The sequence below is a fragment of the Myripristis murdjan genome, chromosome 23 (genome assembly GCF_902150065.1).
Source record: "Myripristis murdjan chromosome 23, fMyrMur1.1, whole genome shotgun sequence".
Taxonomy (NCBI): domain Eukaryota; kingdom Metazoa; phylum Chordata; class Actinopteri; order Holocentriformes; family Holocentridae; genus Myripristis; species Myripristis murdjan.
The window spans coordinates 18,823,108-18,840,592 of NC_044002.1; the positions used below are offsets into that span (position 1 = coordinate 18,823,108).

At 42.3% G+C, this 17,485-nt stretch overlaps 1 protein-coding gene and 2 non-coding genes across 4 annotated transcripts; all 3 read left to right on the forward strand.

Annotated features, from left to right (window-relative positions):
- Positions 1–610: 610 nt before the first annotated feature.
- On the forward strand, positions 611–10,701 carry slc25a3a (solute carrier family 25 member 3a). 2 transcript variants are annotated; one of them, XM_030045380.1, is made up of 8 exons: positions 611–744; positions 1,336–1,494; positions 3,662–3,786; positions 4,338–4,517; positions 5,317–5,498; positions 6,918–7,090; positions 7,960–8,070; positions 10,099–10,701. In XM_030045380.1, the coding sequence occupies exons 2-8, from the start codon at positions 1,356–1,358 to the stop codon at positions 10,257–10,259; spliced, it is 1,071 nt and encodes a 356-aa protein (XP_029901240.1). In that variant the 5' UTR covers positions 611–744; positions 1,336–1,355; the 3' UTR covers positions 10,260–10,701. The 2 variants fall into 2 exon arrangements, with proteins under 2 accessions (XP_029901240.1, XP_029901241.1); XM_030045381.1 differs by having other exon boundaries at positions 632–744; positions 1,341–1,494.
- On the forward strand, positions 5,861–6,094 carry LOC115355657 (small nucleolar RNA SNORA53). The gene has a single exon (XR_003927896.1). It is a non-coding gene; the product is annotated as a small nucleolar RNA SNORA53 (small nucleolar RNA).
- On the forward strand, positions 8,114–8,347 carry LOC115355658 (small nucleolar RNA SNORA53). The gene has a single exon (XR_003927897.1). It is a non-coding gene; the product is annotated as a small nucleolar RNA SNORA53 (small nucleolar RNA).
- Positions 10,702–17,485: the final 6,784 nt, after the last annotated feature.

A 17,485-nucleotide genomic window follows, 5' to 3' on the forward strand; every position in this document is an offset into this window, starting at 1 on the left:
CTCAACATATCCATCCACCAAATATACTAATCCCAAGACAGAAAAATGTTAATGCATTGCATAGTATGTGCATTTTCCAGGTGTGTGCAGTTGATCACTTAAAACCTTGCAGACTCCAACAAATTTAAACCCTGCACAGCTGACATTCAGGTAGGACAGGGAGGAGAAGTGGCATGCTGATATGATCATCTCAGCGAGCGAGCGAGGCTTTGCTGTCAGCCGTAATGCTGCACAAAGGACAAAAATAGAAGCAGCTGCCAACAGGTAATCCACTTAGAGGAGTCCCACTCACACTTTCTTTTACTATGAGCATCAATCTCTATTTCTCTCTCTCTCTCTCTGTCTGTCTCCCTTGGACATCTCTCTCTCCCTCTCTCTCATACACAGATAAACACACATTATTTAGTACAAAAGAAAAATCAATATCAATAAAGAGATTACTATTATGCATCAATTGAAGTTATCTTGTTAATAAAAACGGAAGTAGCTCTGGGCTTTTTTTTTTTTTTTTTTTTTTTTTTTATAAACCACTGCACCTAATTATCATATGGCAAGGTTATGATTGGACCAGAGCGGTTGATTGACAGCACCGGCGTGCCTGTCACGGAGCGGCGGCGCGAAAAGCAACGCCCCTTTTCTCCCGTGACGTCACGAAAGGACAAATTGATTTACCGCGAGGTCATTCGGCCTCTCTGAGCCGCCGGTTGCAGGGAAGCGGAGGCGCCATCTTAAGACATTGACAGAGTGAGTGGATTTATTCAATTAAATATCCGAGATTAGCCACACAGGTGCAGTTTGGTGTGTCGCTTTGTCTGCGCTGAATCTTCGTGTGTGATTTATTGACTTGTTTACGTGACATTTCCGCCTTTGTCCTGCGGGAGAAGCCCGTCCACCTTGTAGCGGTCACGTTAGCTTAGCTTAGCTAGTTAGCATAGCCGTTTAACATTAGCACAAAGCCTCAGTAATGAAAGAGAATAACTGCCGCTAGGTTTAGCCGTGCTGCCGCTAAATGTACACGGTCATCATGATGGGTTGTATTTGAACGTGTTTTCGTGTTCACGTAGTGGGAATTTTAACCTCATTTTAACCCTAACCTGCGTTCATTCAAATGTCAGGCTGAGAAATCGAGCACGTGATATGGCATCCCTTAGGTCAGGTGTCACTTTATAACTGAACGTGTGTGTGTGTAGGCGTGCTTGTGCATGTGTGTGAGTGTGTGTTAGTGTGTGTGTGTGTGTGTGCTCTTGGGAAGGGTTGTGTTACCAGTGTTCATTGCTAGCAGGCTGGCCCGAGTTTACTTTCAGGAGGCTAACTCGTAGCTGCTGATCTCCGCAGCGCAGCTCCGCCAGGACAACATGTACCCGACCGCTCTCACGCAGCTGGCCCGGGCCAACCCCTTCAGCGCCCCGCTCTTCACCCTCCAGAAAGTCGAGGAACCCAAACAGAGCCTACATGGACAGAGTCATCGCAGGCTGGCTGCCGCATCCGCAGCCGGTAAGCTTTGCAGTGTTTTTACGAGGCTCCGCAGTCCGAGAGTTAGCTTTGGACGGCTAGCTCGGCTAAGTGTGGCCAACTTTCTCCTGTGTATACATGCAAATCAGGATATATAATGCTGTTTTTGCTCATGGTTAGATTTGTGGAGGTTTTTGTGCATCTGTCACATGCGCAGATAATCGATATGTCCAATAGATGACGTAAATGTCAAGCCAGTTAGCTGCTAGGCCTTGGATATGGCAGGCTACCTGTGGAGGACAAGGAAGGGCAAACCTTAGGCTTCCCCCTCACGCTGCAAAAACTTGCCTTTGCTGTATCACTTCCTGTCGGATCGGCGTCTTAGAATGGCTGAAAGAAGAAGTTTAGCCAAGACAGACACAAGGTCAAAAATTTGGCAAGTCTACATGTGCATACATACGTGTTGACATTCACATCGTGACATGTCTTGGTGCTGGACAGTGACAGCCTGTTATTTGCAGTAATTCTGACAGGTTTTAAGTGGCCACTATAGATATGCCATGTTTAATAGTCTTTTTTTGTTTGCAGAAATAAGTCCATGCACCCATTTTAGCTTGTCCTCTAGTCTGAAATATTCATAAGGTTGGGTTTGTAGTGATACAGTTCTGTATTAAGAAATTGCATTCATGTTGCAATTAGGGAGTGGATCAAGTTTGGGCAGATTGGTAGGATATTAAATGGCTTAGCATGCCTTTTGTTTTCAGACTACACAACTGTTGCTGGTAGGCAAGTTACACCAGTGCCTGTTGCATAACACCCAGACTGGGAAATGGACAGTCTGTGTCAGGGCAGTACCTTATGTTTCAGCTTGTTGCCTTTTAGACTTTGAGGTGGATTGAAAGGACAGACAATTTTAGTATTTGTTGAGCAGTCTAATACCTCCAGGTTTGTCACCAGAGAATAAAATCATTTGATTTTGCCCTAAATGTTGGTCATTTAGATGCCCTGTAGGAAAGTTCTCTCTTTTTTTTCCAAGCTCACAAATGCCTTAAATTCAAAGTGTTACCTGTGTTTCTTCAGAGGGAGACAGTTGTGAGTTCGGCTCTCAGAAGTATTTCATCCTGTGTGGCTTTGGTGGAATTCTGAGCTGTGGCACCACACACACAGCTGTGGTGCCCCTCGATCTGGTCAAATGCAGAATGCAGGTCTGTCTCCGTGGCCCGTTGGCTCTTTTTTTTTTACCGCCACGCCTCATCCAACCCTAACCGTTTTTTTGTAAATGCATTAATTTGCATGGGATAAATATCGTGAAAGCACAGGTTGTGGTGAAGTTGTTGTTTTTGTCATTGTCCACTGATCCCCATGATTTTGATCATAATGTGATGGAGTGATCAACATGGCATGGTAAGTGTGTGATTCTCCGCCAGTGTTCCCGTGTGTCTAATGATTTTGCCTGCCTCTGTGTTATCACCTCCCCCCATTCACTCCAGTGCAGCACTTGTGTAGGTGAAGGTCAGCAGAGACGGAGGGAAGATATGTCCAGAATGTTAACCTTGCTATTTTTGACACCATCAAAGTGTGTCCGTCTCCGAGGATTGCTTGAATTTATAGTCGCCCTACAAAACATGCAGTACATTAATGCTGACATTGTCAGATTGGCAGCCTCTGATTGTTCATTAACACATTGCCTCATAGTAGGACTGTACAGACTCAGTTTAACCCTCTACTTTACAGGTAACTGTCTTCTTGGGAGTCAAAGTGCATTTGATAAGACAGGCTGCAAAACTATTGCAAGATTTAATATTCAATATTAATTGATATTTGTATGGAAAAATACAATAAATATTTTCATGTCTTAGTAATCATTTTATTTCATCTTTGAGTTATTTCCTCCATGACTGATTAATCACAAATTCTTAAAAGTTCATTCTTAAATCATATCTGTAGAATGATTTTATCAAGCCTTGGTGTGTTTTCCTAATAAATGGTGGCATGTTTGTGGCAGAGCCATATGTAATGGGAGAGTCCCGGCACTGAAATTGATCAAAATGACGCAGGCCTTGATGTAACAAAGATCAGTTTGGAAATCGCCCCTCCTCCTGCAGTGGCGCAGCTCTCCCATTATGTGGCTCTGGTTTGGTGATTTTTGTCCTGTGTTGCATGTGACCTTGCATGGTGCATGTATGTTGTGTGTCCCCTTCTGCAACAGAGGATGTCAGCTGCGAGTTTGGCTCCTCAAAGTACTATGCCCTGTGTGGCTTTGGGGGTATCCTGAGCTGCGGCCTCACACACACAGCAGTGGTACCCCTCGACCTTGTCAAGTGCCGTCTGCAGGTTTGTATGGTAGCTCAACCTCACATTAGCAGGCTGTAGCCAGCCCTGAATGGCTGACATCTTCCAACCTTTCAGCTCCAGTTCCATGTAAGGACTGTACAAGTTCAATGTAATCTATGCATGGGTACAATTGTAAAGTGATTAATTATTGATAATGGTACTAAAGGGTTTGTCATAAATATATCAACCCTTTATTAGTATTTATAGATCATGAGTTATAGGCCAGCAAAATTCCCTATGCTCATTTAGTTATTTTAGTTACAGGGAAGACATAATTAAAAAAAAAAAGCTATCTTAATACGCACAATTAACGGAATACATGTCATTTCATGAAACAATGCTATGTAAGTCAACTATGCAAGCACATAACTCAAACCTAGTCATCCAGTAATGTTTCAGCTATGTCTTCAAGGACAGGACAAATCCAATACCAGATTTTGAAAAGCTAAACAGACTTACCTTGTACCAGAACTGCTTAAATTAGCCCAGACCCCTTGCCTACTTACGTCTCTGGCATTATTCTTCATTGATTAGAATTTCTGCATTCTCAGGTGGACCCAGAGAAGTACAAGAGCATTGGCAACGGCTTTGCAGTCACAGTGAGGGAAGATGGTGTCAGAGGCTTGGCCAAGGGCTGGGCTCCCACCTTCATCGGCTACTCCATGCAGGGTCTCTGCAAGTTCGGCTTCTATGAGGTGTTCAAGATCGTCTACAGTGACCTACTCGGAGAGGTGAGTCCAGGTGAAGGGTGATGCCACCGCTGGTCTTCGAAGTGAGGGTCCATGCCTCTTGTTGCATGTTGTGCACGTAGCTAAAGGAATTGCACATCTCAACAGCTCACCTCCTGGTTTCACCCTAATGGGACAGTCACCTTGTACCAGATACGATCAGTCTCAGAACGGTAACTGAAGTAGATTGACATGTCCTTTGTTAGGCTGTCTCGTTACATATTGTTACATCATATTGTTAATCAATATGTCTGTCAAGGCTTTGTTTCTAATAGAATTTGCTGTGTCTATAAACTTAAGTATGTTAAAAGTCATAATTTAAAATGAATGCAAAATAATAGTAATAAACCCTACATTCTGGTTATATTACAATGCAGTGTGTATCAGTATGTATTGAACATTAGTGCACCATCACAGCAAAGAATTTATCAACACTGCTAGAGAAAGTGTAACATTGTAGTTGAGCCCTGCTACCATCTAAAACTAAATTACGTGTAGTCAGTATTTTTTTGGAAGTAGTGATTATATTCCAATTAAAAAAATAAATAGATTAATTAATTAATACTATAAGCACGACAACTGCAACTTTAAACATATAAACAGAAACAGCAACCGATATGGAACCAAACTAAAATTATCACCCAAAGTGCCACCACTGCATAAAATAAGAAGAAACAGTGCAGTGTTGTATTTTGCTTATTCTCTGAGAGCAGTCGTCCACTACTACTGAGTGAATGAAGGTGGAACCCTGATTGACTCCTGGATCTGATCCCCACTCTTTCTCTTGCATTTCACCCGACAGGAGAACACATACCTCTGGAGGACATCATTGTATTTGGCTGCGTCTGCTAGCGCAGAGTTCTTCGCCGACGTGGCCCTGGCTCCCATGGAGGCTTGCAAAGTCCGCATCCAGACCCAGCCAGGCTACGCCAACACCCTCAGAGAGTGCGCCCCCAAGATGTTCGGAGAGGAGGGTCTCTGGGCGTTAGTATTCAACTTTTTTTAAAGCACAATTTTCTTGTGCATCATGTCTTGTTCAGTTTTCTGTCCAGTGCATAGCTGCTAATTGATACAACGTGCTGTTCAGACCAGCTCTCCAAGACACATAATGGCCGGGTTGGCCTTCTGGATAGTGGCAAAGAGGATAGTACACAGTTGAAAATTAAGCTGCCAATAAAATGTATTTATAATAATAGTATTTTAGTCATGGAACCTCATCAGATATAGCATAATTTCCTGTGTTCAGATAGCTTTCAATTTTATAGCCATTTCCTTATAACTAATCCAGGATTGACGTACCAGTACTTTTTTCTGGTGGCATTGTTACCCATTACTGTGAAGTAGCTAACACGCTCCTTAGATCCACCTCTGGAGGGCGCTCTTGCTCTGGGCTGTGGTCTCTGTGAGCGGCAGCCCAGCAGCAGAGCTCCTCAGCAGCTTGCTGGCTGTACAGTTGGAGGTGCTTGAGTCATTGGCGTGTGAGAGCAGTCTACCTGCCGCCCAGCCCACCTGCAGCAGTGGCACCTCGGCCCTCCACAGGCAGGGAGCTCCCACTGCTGCGAGGCTGGGGAGCGGACACTTGAAGCCCAGGAGGGACTCAGTTCACTGGGTTCCTACACTGGTCTGAAAAATATAAAAATGTATTTGACCTTTTGCACTTTGGGAAAAAGCCTGGATAAAATTAACAGTTCACATTTTATGGAGTCATAGAGCCTATTCATCTGTTGTGATTGTAGGTTGTGAAGCAAATATTTTGCTCTAGATTAATTGTGGCCCAGTTAAATGTCTGGTATTGTGACATCCCAACTGGGAAACAGTTGAGCGCGTTTTCTTTAAAAAAAATTTAACAGATTCCAATAGATTGGTGTCAATTATTTGAACAGGCTACATTACAAGAACCCGTACTTACAAAGTGCAACATTGGCCTCTAGCCTTCAGGTGGAAAATTCAAAATGCTAATCCCAGATTAGAGAAACGGTATGGAATGTCCTGCTCTAACAAAAAAATATAAAGGTGTGATTATGTGCTCATTTTGATTTACACTCTCCCTGCAGGCGTGACTGACATTTGAAGTGTTTCAGTATTTAAACATGCAGCCTAAGGCTACATTAAAATATAAAAGATGGAGTTAGACAGTTGTGCTGTTACTACTGATAACAGAGACTAGTACCGGTATAGTTTAAAAAAAAATTGGTATTGGTGCAATACCTAATTGTCAATACTTGTGGCATCCCTGTTTTGCACTGCACTGCACTCCTCTTTGACCCAGTGACTTATCACTTCTTGTTATACACCTCCTATTTAAGCATAGATTCACATGTAGATGCTTTTTTTTCTACATCTACTGCCACCCCTACTGTCTTTTGTCTCATTGGCTTCCTTATTATTCCCTCCTACGACCAGATTCTACAAAGGTGTGGTGCCCCTGTGGATGAGGCAGATCCCCTACACCATGATGAAGTTCGCCTGCTTCGAGCGCACTGTGGAGTTGCTGTACAAGTATGTTGTTCCCAAACCTCGCAGTGAGTGCAGCAAGCCTGAGCAACTGGTGGTCACCTTCGTGGCCGGTTACATCGGTAAGTAACAAGATGCTCTAGGTGTGAAGACAATAACCTGTTGACTCTTTACAAAATACTACATGTGCTTTACAAATGAGCAAACCAAACAAAAGAAAATCAAATAAAATCTGAAAAAAAACCTCCTTTCTTTCCCTAAGCAAGGTGCAGAAAAGGTTACAAGAGATGCATCGTTTACAGTCATAGTTAAATTCAAGATGTTACAATTGTTTGTAAAGTGGCCCTGTGTTGCTGAAATGAACAGAAATTGTCAGCTCTTTTTCTCAGATCAAAATGTGGCGGAAAGGTAGACACTCAAGTTGCTTTGATAAAACGTGGCTCTCGGTGTTGACTTTCATTTTTGAGGACCGGAGTGTAACAGTCACTGATCTGGATCGATGTATAAATGATCCAGTATCATTTTTGCAAAGTGAAAACATCTGTCCACATAATTTTTAAGATGTTGTTGCACTGCACTCTGAAATGTATGATGACTTCAAACAAAGTGTGTGGCCTTCTTCAAACAAGTGGCTGGTGGGTCAAGCAGCAGCCAAAAGGAGATTTACTCCCCTCTTTGCTATAAATCAGCAGTTTAGAAATAATTTGGATTTTAGGAACAACGGATCAACAGACAGACCCCATGCCACCTGCAAACAAACTGAAAGGGCATCGAGTTCTTAAAGTTACCTGAATATTCACACTGAAATATGAGAAATGTAGCACTTTATAGTGAATACTAGAAGGTTTTTTTATTCTTAAAAAGAATAATTTGTTTTAATATGTATGGTATTGAACAGTTTTCATGAATTTAATTAAGTAATCCCATTATCAGGTATGCAAAACGTGTAGAATGCAGACTCAAGATTTTTATTTTTCCCCTCGCCCTACAGCTGGTGTCTTCTGTGCCATCGTGTCCCACCCTGCTGACTCCGTGGTGTCAGTGCTGAACAAGGAGAAGGGCAGCACCGCTGTGCAGGTGCTCAAGAGGCTTGGACCCAGAGGTCTGTATCCAAAACAAACTCCTGCAGTGACTTGTATCTCACCGACACGCTCCTTAGATCCACCTCTGGAGGGCGCTCTTGCTCTGGGCTGTGGTCTCTGTGAGCGGCAGCCCAGCAGCAGAGCTCCTCAGCAGCTTTCTGGCTGTACAGTTGGAGGTGCTTGAGTCATTGGCGTGTGAGAGCAGTCTACCTGCCACCCAGCCCACCTGCAGCAGTGGCACCTCGGCCCTCCACGGGCAGGGAGCTCCCACTGCTGCGAGGCTGGGGAGCGGACATGCAGTCAATACAGTGTATAGGTGATGTATCATCTGTGCTGCATTCATGTTGTATTTGGGTTAAACAGAAGAGAGGGATAATATCTGGTTTCTGGAATTTAGAAATGTTCACATTTAACCTGTTTGAACTAGATTTGAACTCGATTTACTGATGTAAAATCAACTGATGTAAAATCAACATCTGAAACTGCTGCAGCAAATTTTTAAAGCAGCTGTTACTTGAACATTTTATTAGTATACTTTTTTAAATTATTATTACTATCAATACTGGTGTGTGGACTTTCCCTGGTCTTGCAATCATTGTATGCTGCGAATATTTTTTTTTTTTTTTTTTTTTTTTACATTGAGTGCATGAGATAAGTGTGAAAGATTAGATCCTGTGTTAGACAGGGGTCGCAGTCAGACTTGTACAATGAAGTCCCCTCCTGGCTTGCAAAGGTAGAAACTGAACCTCCCACAGAATACGGCTGAAAAGTGCATTAAAACGTCTCAATATTATGCACTTGATTTGTATAACAATAACCTAACGACAAAGCATGAAAAATATGCATTTTGCATGTTAATTTTCCACTACAAATTTTCATGCAAAGTATATTGCCCTTAATGATGATTTTAAGATGGTGATACCTCTTCTGTGTTGGTTGTAGTATCATTTTATTAGGTTGCACCAGTGGAAAGTTACTCTGGAGTCCTACATATCTACAGGATGGAGGATGCCCCCCTTTTTTTATTTTTAGATGGTCTCCTTTCTGATCGATCATCTGTTGGCTGTTGTTTGGTTAGAGATAAGATGCTCTCGTTTCACTTTGATTCTCTTGTGCGTCATGTCTCTGCTCACGTGAACAAATATGTACGGATGCACGTGTCTAAAGTTGCTCACCTGCAGCCTTACTGGCGTATCCAGTAGAGATGGGCAAATCTAAACCCCAGCAAAGTTTTCTAGCAGTGAATAATTTTTCCTGGTAGACTGCAGAGCACAAAGTCAAAGATATCTGAGTCACAAAAAATGAGCACATGACTACTTGTAACTAATAAGAGACTCTTGCGAATGATTTTTCCCCAAGTTGGCAGCTCAGATTATGGGCATCATGTTAAATCCAATATATAAAATGAATGCAGCATAAGAATTTACCCGTTTTACTGATTTCAGCTGTGAACAAATTGCCAGTGATCTCAAACCAGCTGTTTTGTTTCACTCTGTATTCTCAGGTCATGTCCACACACTAAGCTGTGTAAATTTGAAAACTCATCTCCTCTCCATTTGGCCTCTGCAAAATGTTTAACTCTAAAATGGCTGGTTTGGCAACACAATACAAAGCAAATCAAGCAAATCATCATCAATAGCGTACATACAACATGGAACACTAACACAGTACAACACTAAAAGGCATAAAAACATACAGATTAACACTTCTGATGTTGAAAAATTAAAACACTAAAGCATAAATATTAAAACACAAAACATAGACATTGCAGTGTGGATAAGAAACGGAGCCCACTCATGATAGGGATTGCACTTTAATCATTTCTGGGTGTTTGAGTATGGATGGTGGGCTTTTGTACAACAATATGAATATTGTGTGGATACAACACAAATGGTGGTTTCAGATTTACCCGGCTTAGCGTGGGCATGGCTTCAGGCTTTTGAGGCTCACATCAGACTCGGCAGATGTGAAATTTGGATGGTATGAATTGGTTCAGTACAGACAGGAAACTCATCTGAGATCTTGTTTGGCTTCTTTCCTCCTCTCAGGTGTGTGGAAGGGTCTGATCGCCCGTATCATCATGATCGGTACCCTGACTGCCCTGCAGTGGTTCATCTACGACTCCGTCAAGGTCTACTTCCGCCTGCCCCGCCCCCCTCCCCCCGAGATGCCCGAGTCCCTCAAGAAGAAGCTCGGCCTCACAGAGTAAAGCCCCTGCCTCCCTCCACCTGGGGACCCCCCCGCCCCGTACCCCTCACCAGGCAGCAGTCTCCAGTCAACACACCTGAACCCCCCGAAATCTGCAGCACGCACAGCTGTTTCTATATTTATGTTCCTCCAGCTCCTGACGCTCTGTACTGAGCGCAGAGCTGCTGCTCATGTATATTTAAAGAATGAAAAAGCAAGCAAAGCGGATGGGCTGTCGCTCTTGGCTCTCCAAGGGTTGTGCAGAAATTATTCCTGTGTAGAAACACAAGTCTGGTTTTATCAAATTCTGTCATTAGTTATGTGGGAATTCTAATAAAAAAAACTATTCCCTGGAAAAAACAGTCTGCTTGTGGGTGTAATTTGTTGATGAAGATGCAGCAGTTATTGAAAAAGCTGAATGTTGCTCACCCTATTTAGGATTGTGTAGATCAGAGGTTCCCAAACTTTTCAGGCCATTTACTATGTACCAAACGGCATTTCCCAATAAATTGCTAGTAGTACGTGTTGTCTGAAATGTCGCATCACCATATATGGCTTAACACAGGGAAATTCAGTTTTTAACATTTAAATGAGTAGCTCATAATTTGATGTGTATAAGTAATAAAATGAATTTAATTTTTTTTTTTTTTTTTTTTTTTTTTTTTAGTTAAGGATTAGATCCAATTGATGTACAATTGTTAGACTTTTCAGCAAGGCTCTTGCATACCACAGTTTGGGAATCACTAGTCTAGATGTGACCTTTTCCCACCTCATTAACTTAAGCTTATTTTGTGGTTTTATGTGTTTCAATAAAGAAAAATAGTTTAGCAGCCGTGCTTCAGGTTGTTTTCTACATCAACTACACGCCGGATCGGTGCCCACAACATATTTCCACATGCAATTTCACATAAAGTGTTGCAACATCAAGTCCTTGTTGCATGCCTGATGAGGATTTAATGTGGAAAAATCAGATGTGGAAATAAACATTTTGGGAAATTTGACCCAGAGTGCAGATACTGTACCTCTCTAAGGATTGTTTTTTTTTTCATGCCAATGCTCCTGGTGAATGAGGCACAAGGTTGAGCATACATTACATTACCGTGTTGCATTCAGTATTGGCATGTTCCTGTTTTCCAACACTAGAGGGAGCTCTGACTCCTGTTAATGTTAGTCGTCCAGAAAAGTCAGCAGTGATAATCACAAGGATGGACAGTCCTGCCAGATAATCATAATGAGAGGGTCCTTTCAGGTCAGAGGTTTTCAAAATTTGATGCTCTGAACCCCCAAGCTGACTTTCATCAAGATGTGGGCACCATTTGTGGTGAACACCAACAAAAAATAAATTGAGATTAAAAAACAGTGTTTAAAAAAAAAAAAAAATCACAGCCAGTTAAAGTGAAATTTAACTATTTGTCATTCTGCTGAGTACACCCCGGAAACTTCTCCAGGGCCCCAAGGGGTCCCCATACCACTGGTTTCAAGTGTCTTGTCTTTTAGTTGAATTTCAGTCAATGTTTTGTTTTTGCATGCATCCACTGTACCTTCCCATAGTTTGAACCCAGGACCTCATATACCGTAACTTACTTACTTATGATGCTGGTAGGAACAGTCTGTGTAAAATATAGGGGCACTACCATAGAACATCTATTAAGCCGAGTGAGGAAGCAGGCTGAGGTTTGTGTGTGTGTGTGTGTGTGTGAATGAGTAAATATATCAGATATTTAGAAGCAGGAAGGTGAGCAGACGCAGAGCGGCCTGCATGCTGAGATCTGCATCATCTAATGGGCCTCACAGGGGTCACAGTAATCCCACCGCCCTCAGGCTAGATGTTGTGTATTGTGACGCACAGCCTATTGCTGTCATTACAATCCATTTGGTTGCTCATAAAAATGGATAGTTTGCACCCTGCGGAAGCTCGGCAACACGGCCGCTGCCTTTTGTTTGATGCCTTTCAGTACACGTGTGTGCCTCAACAGGGCCCGGTGACGCTGCAAGGTTGAAAGGGGTCATGGGAAATGGAGTCCATTTATCTGTGACCTTCCTAGACGGCGTGCATTTGAAACAGTGATGGATCAAAATGTCACTGAATAAAACATACATCCAGCCTATAAATGATGGAGAAAAAAAAATCCTAAGTATGCCACTACTCGGGTGTGGCTTTGTGTTTCATTTCTACGCTCATTGATAATAGAACCTATAAATACTTGTGTATAACTCCATGTGTACATTCATTAGTCCAGTGATTTATTTACTGTCGGCTATTTTAACACTAGAATTGGCACTGGATCGTTTTGACTGTGTGTGTGTGTAATATATTTAACTACGAGGCCAGTTGATACATACTTTGAGTGAGTCCCTGTTGCAGCCCTGATAGCATATCTCTCCCCCACGTTCACACCGCCCTTGTGACTGACTTCCACAAGCCTCTGTGATAAATAACAATATCTGATGTCTATTTTAAGGCTCCGTCACTATAGTGCATCTGAGTGATGATGGAAACAGCTGTGGGCTCCAGGCAGGGGCAGTGGGGCTTTATTTGGTTCAGTATTAACCATGTTTCCAACGCGCTCTGCCAAGTCCTGCCACACCAGCCGGGCAAGGTGTCATATAAAACAAATGACACCCATAAACCCCTGGCAGCGAGGCCTGTCTGCACAGCTCTCTGTGCCGAAGAATAAACATACTGCTTGCAGCTTGCTCATCTCGGCTGGGCTGAGTATTTCATTATAAAACTATAATCCAGATTACTGGCAAACAGAAAAAAGATGTACTGGTTGCTCTATATGATCAAACAAAGCCACTACAGTATAGACTTTTTAATATTTCCTTCCTCGTTGTCACATTTGCTGATATGTGGATCACTCTCTTGCACCCCCTGCACTCAGATACTACTTCACTCACTCCTTTATTCCCCATTATTTTATAATCCAGGTTATTATTTTGAAGTACTGTGATCATGCTGATTTGGGGAATAAAAATATTTTCCTGCACTTTTGCATCTTAATCCTGATTATTTTTAACAGCAAACTTTTAATGTTTGCAAAAATGCTCAATTTCTATTATTACTCGCAAAACCCAAACTTACATAATGATTAACAGTTACATTTTAACTTTTTTAGAAGATCATTCAGTTCATCTACTCATTTTGATGTCTGATGTCCTGCCCAAAAACATGCAAATATCGAGTCCTTGAATTTCACCAGATAGCTGAATGACATTGTCTAAGTGAGCGTGTGAACCCTGCTTTTATGGTAGGAAATAGTTCTGTTTCCACTGCCACACACAGAGAGAGAGGGGGAGAGAGAGAGAGAGGGAGAGAGAGAGAGAGAGAGAGAGAGAAAACAGGGGCAAAAGCGACCGTTGCGGCGCATGCGTGCCAAAGTGCATTCATCCATGTATTCAAAGCGTCCACCCATTGTCTTTCCACCCTTGTGCTGAGCTCTGGAGGTCACTCTGAAATAGTAGCCGGTGTTCCTGCTCGCTCACCGGTCACATGAACAAGTGGGCCTGACTTGGCTCGGCCTGGGGAATTTGTAGTGGGAGGGATCCGCTCTGCAGCAGCCTAGGAAGCCTCTGGCAGCCGGGAATGTCTCTGCTGTAAAAGGCAGCTGCACTAACCCGGGTCATGTTGAGGACAAGTGTACGACATGCTTATTACATCTGCGCCTGGCATATCACAGCAGCCACACACTCAGATAAAGGTTTGCACTGTTAAAAGAGCCGTGAAACTTGTGAGTCAGAATGTGAAAGATGACATTTATACAAAAAGTCAGATGGTAAAGCAAGATTTGGGGAGCGAAGGAGTGAGTGAAGTAATATCTGAGTGCAATGTTTATTTTAGTAGCTATTAATCATACTTAGAGTACTGCAGAGCTTCATTAACAGCTTCATTAGAAAACAAACACCCTCAATCTTAGTCCCTCAAGGAAAACCAAGAAAAGAAGAAAGGGAAGGGTTAACACAGAGGAATCCACCCATCAAGATGGCTAAGCTGCAATGGCGCTGAGTGGGCAGAGATTAAATATTGATAGGGAAATGAGACATAAACAAAGTACAAACAAGCAGAATAAGAAAGCTCTGATTGAAGCATGGGGATTCGGCCGCAGGTCTATATGTGAAAACTATCAGAGCAATTCTCTTTAAAAAAACAAACAAACAAACAAACAAACAAACATGAAAACAAAGAGATTTATTTTCACTTGTTGAGTCAGCACCGATCATAATGTCTTGCCTTGTGATATGGTACTGATACGGGCCTGGCCTACTTCACATCGCAGACAGAAGTTGTGCAAAGTCAGTTTTGTTATCTATTGATGGAGCTGTCATGTCTGACACAACTGGCCGCCCGACCTGCCGACTTTTATTCCAGTGAGAAGGAAACAATAGGTGCTTTTGTCCGGGCGCTTTTTCTGTGATTGGAGGCTCCCGCTACCCGGGCGCGCTCCTCACCAGCTCATTGGACAGGAGCTCTGACACTGACCTGTGAGGTCAGCGGGTCGCTTTTGCACAACGTCAGCAATGTGTCAACATTTGCAGGTCGCACACAGACCACTTCACTTCCTTGTTGACAGTAACAACTTCACCGACAGCACTGTGTTTTATTTAATGACTGAACATGCATGCAGTTTATCAACTCCTGGCTAATGATTATGTAATCTTGCCCCTTGTCTTTCTTTTTTTTTTTTTTAAGGACACATCATTCAAGGTGTCCTTCTTTCTTCCCTAGGCTTGCAACTTTTTCTTGACCTGGCAGAGGAGGTCAAACAGAGGCTGAAGATCAAGTTTAATCTTTACATGGTTGTTAATATGGAAAAAGATAATTATATAAGCATAAAGATAACGTTTCAGACATGCATCTATTTCGCAGAGCAAACTTATAACAAGGTATAAGCGAAGATTGTTAGATTGTACGTATTAAAAGACCCATAACATATTATGATAAATTAAGATCAATTCAGTAATTGTTTCAGCTTCTGGGGAAAGGCTGCCATAGAAATCAGATTTCCCATACTTTTCCAATTTTTGTATCTTGGTACTCTTTGCTTATCTTGTTAGAAACATAAATACAGGCAAAATGAAGCATTAACATCTCTCAGAGTTGCAAAGCACTTTGTTATCTTGGTTTTTAATATTTAGGGAAATAAACAAGAATATTATGGAATACAGATATACATTTTCACCATGTGTTTGGCCTGAAGGATATGTCAACCAAAAGCACTGTCAAAAATAATAATATGTCAAAATAAACATCTTACAGAAGTCATTTCTGGGAGGCATACAGACTGTACTGTAAAACTACAGTGCAGCTCAATGGCATGTATAAGATCGACATCTTAGATTACACTTTAACTACTTTTGTGCTTGTAAAAATGTGAGCTGAGTCACATCTAAAACTTTTTTTTTTTTCATTTCTGTCCCTGCATATAAAAGTCGAATAAAAGTCCTTGCCTCATAATTGCATAATAAAAGCGTTTTGTTAGGGTAAACGGTTGAGAACATGCATGTCTGATAATGACCAAAGTCAAATGGAGACTGTCCCGGTGTGTAAACAACATGAAGACTGAGCTCCTTGGGTTTTCCTCCCACACTAATAAACATACGTACATCAAGGTACATCTAGATCTGTCCAGCACTTGTTCACCTTTCTTCTCCATGCACCCCATAAGCAGGAAGCGTGCAGCCCAAACAAGGTATTATCTACAGAAAACAAAGACTACAGCTGCACCTAGTGCCCTTGAAGTTTCTGTGGTAGTGCTTCACAGTAGGAGCCGTTTTTGTTTTGGCTTTTTCCCACCACACGCCCCCTTTTTTTTTCTTTCTAGATGAAGCAGATTCCTGTGCCTTCACTGTATATGTACTTGAGAACTGGGGTATAGGGTTAAAAATAGGCTTAAATCCATTTTTGGACTGGCCTGCAATCCTTAAGCCTCCAACAGGAAGTTAGACAGTCAGTTTATAGACATTTTATGAACATACAACTGATTTACTGATATATCAGGCCAAAACTGACTTGGATATGATGGTGGTTGCTCTATTATCCAAGCTCTATAAAACAGTTTATGAAACACGTTTTTATTTGCTGGTTGTATTTATTCATTTCACTGCTCAGCTGTTAATTTTGAAGGTTAGCTAGTTTTAAGTTTAAGTTTAAAGATAATAATGAAATATACGACCATTTAAAGATAATCACATCTAACCCTGTTCTAGCATATCACTACCACTGAATATGTGGGTGGGCCACTGTGCATAAAGAGCTGCTGACTGTAAAACAAGGAGTTTTATTGTCACATAATGAGCCAAAAGCGATTTCAGAGGTTTTTGCATCTTAACAATGATAACATCCTGCAAGAGACACTCAACACTTGTACAATTTCCAATTTCCCCACAGGGATCAATAAAATATTTCTGATTCTGATTCTGATTCTGATCAGGATTAAGCCTCAATGCAATAATATCTGCACTGGCCTTCAAAATCCTCAGTCAAATGCTAAAATAGACCCCAGACCTCTGATATGTGCAGCTTGGGCCTGATACTGAAGGAGTCTGAGGTCATGATGTGCAGACTCAAGGATACAGCTGTCTGCTTGCTCTCCGCTGCCAAAAACAACAGCAGGGGCATTGCGAATATTGTGAGAAATATCTTGTGCAGTTGTAAACCATTCTGGATGTTTGTGCATGGAGGCAGAGGCAGATGCAAACAGAGAGGTTGAATCCTTAGGGGGGGGAGGCGTTGTGTTATGTAACAGCCTTATAGCCACACCCTCTTCCTATGGCCAATCCAATCCCTCTTTGTGCTCCTCGCCTCACTCCTCACCGCTCACACAATAACCTCATGAGCCCTCACCCCCCCTCCCCTACCATATTCCCTGCACAATGGCCGCTCTCGCAGCTGACTGGGCGCCTTTAAGGGCTCAGCATCCTCTAACCCCATTGGGTGAAGGAGGAGGCACGACTGCAGCTTCCCATTGGGTACCAGTCGGCATCATCACCATCATCATCACCATCGCCATGTGTGGCATGTGTGCAGCATCAGCGGAGGGATGGACAGAGCAGCATGTGCACATGACTGCGTTGGCCGCCATTGGATGTTCTATTGTTGAAACAAAGAGCAACATTAGACAGTGCATAAGAAAAAAAATAACCTCATATTAGATTTCATGTAAAGAAAATAAATGTGAACGAAGTATGCAGTTTTGAAAATGAACAATGAGCGAGATCAAAGTGGTAAAGCGCCAAATATTTGGGGAC

Excerpts from the sequence above, each read along its gene's own strand:
- slc25a3a (XM_030045380.1), top strand. The coding sequence starts at position 1,356 with ATGTACCCGACCGCTCTCACGCAGCTGGCCCGGGCCAACCCCTTCAGC. Across the intron at positions 1,495-3,661 it reads GGCTGCCGCATCCGCAGCCG|AGGATGTCAGCTGCGAGTTT; the intron begins GTAAGCTTTGCA and ends CTTCTGCAACAG. Across the intron at positions 8,071-10,098 it reads CAAGAGGCTTGGACCCAGAG|GTGTGTGGAAGGGTCTGATC; the intron begins GTCTGTATCCAA and ends TCCTCCTCTCAG.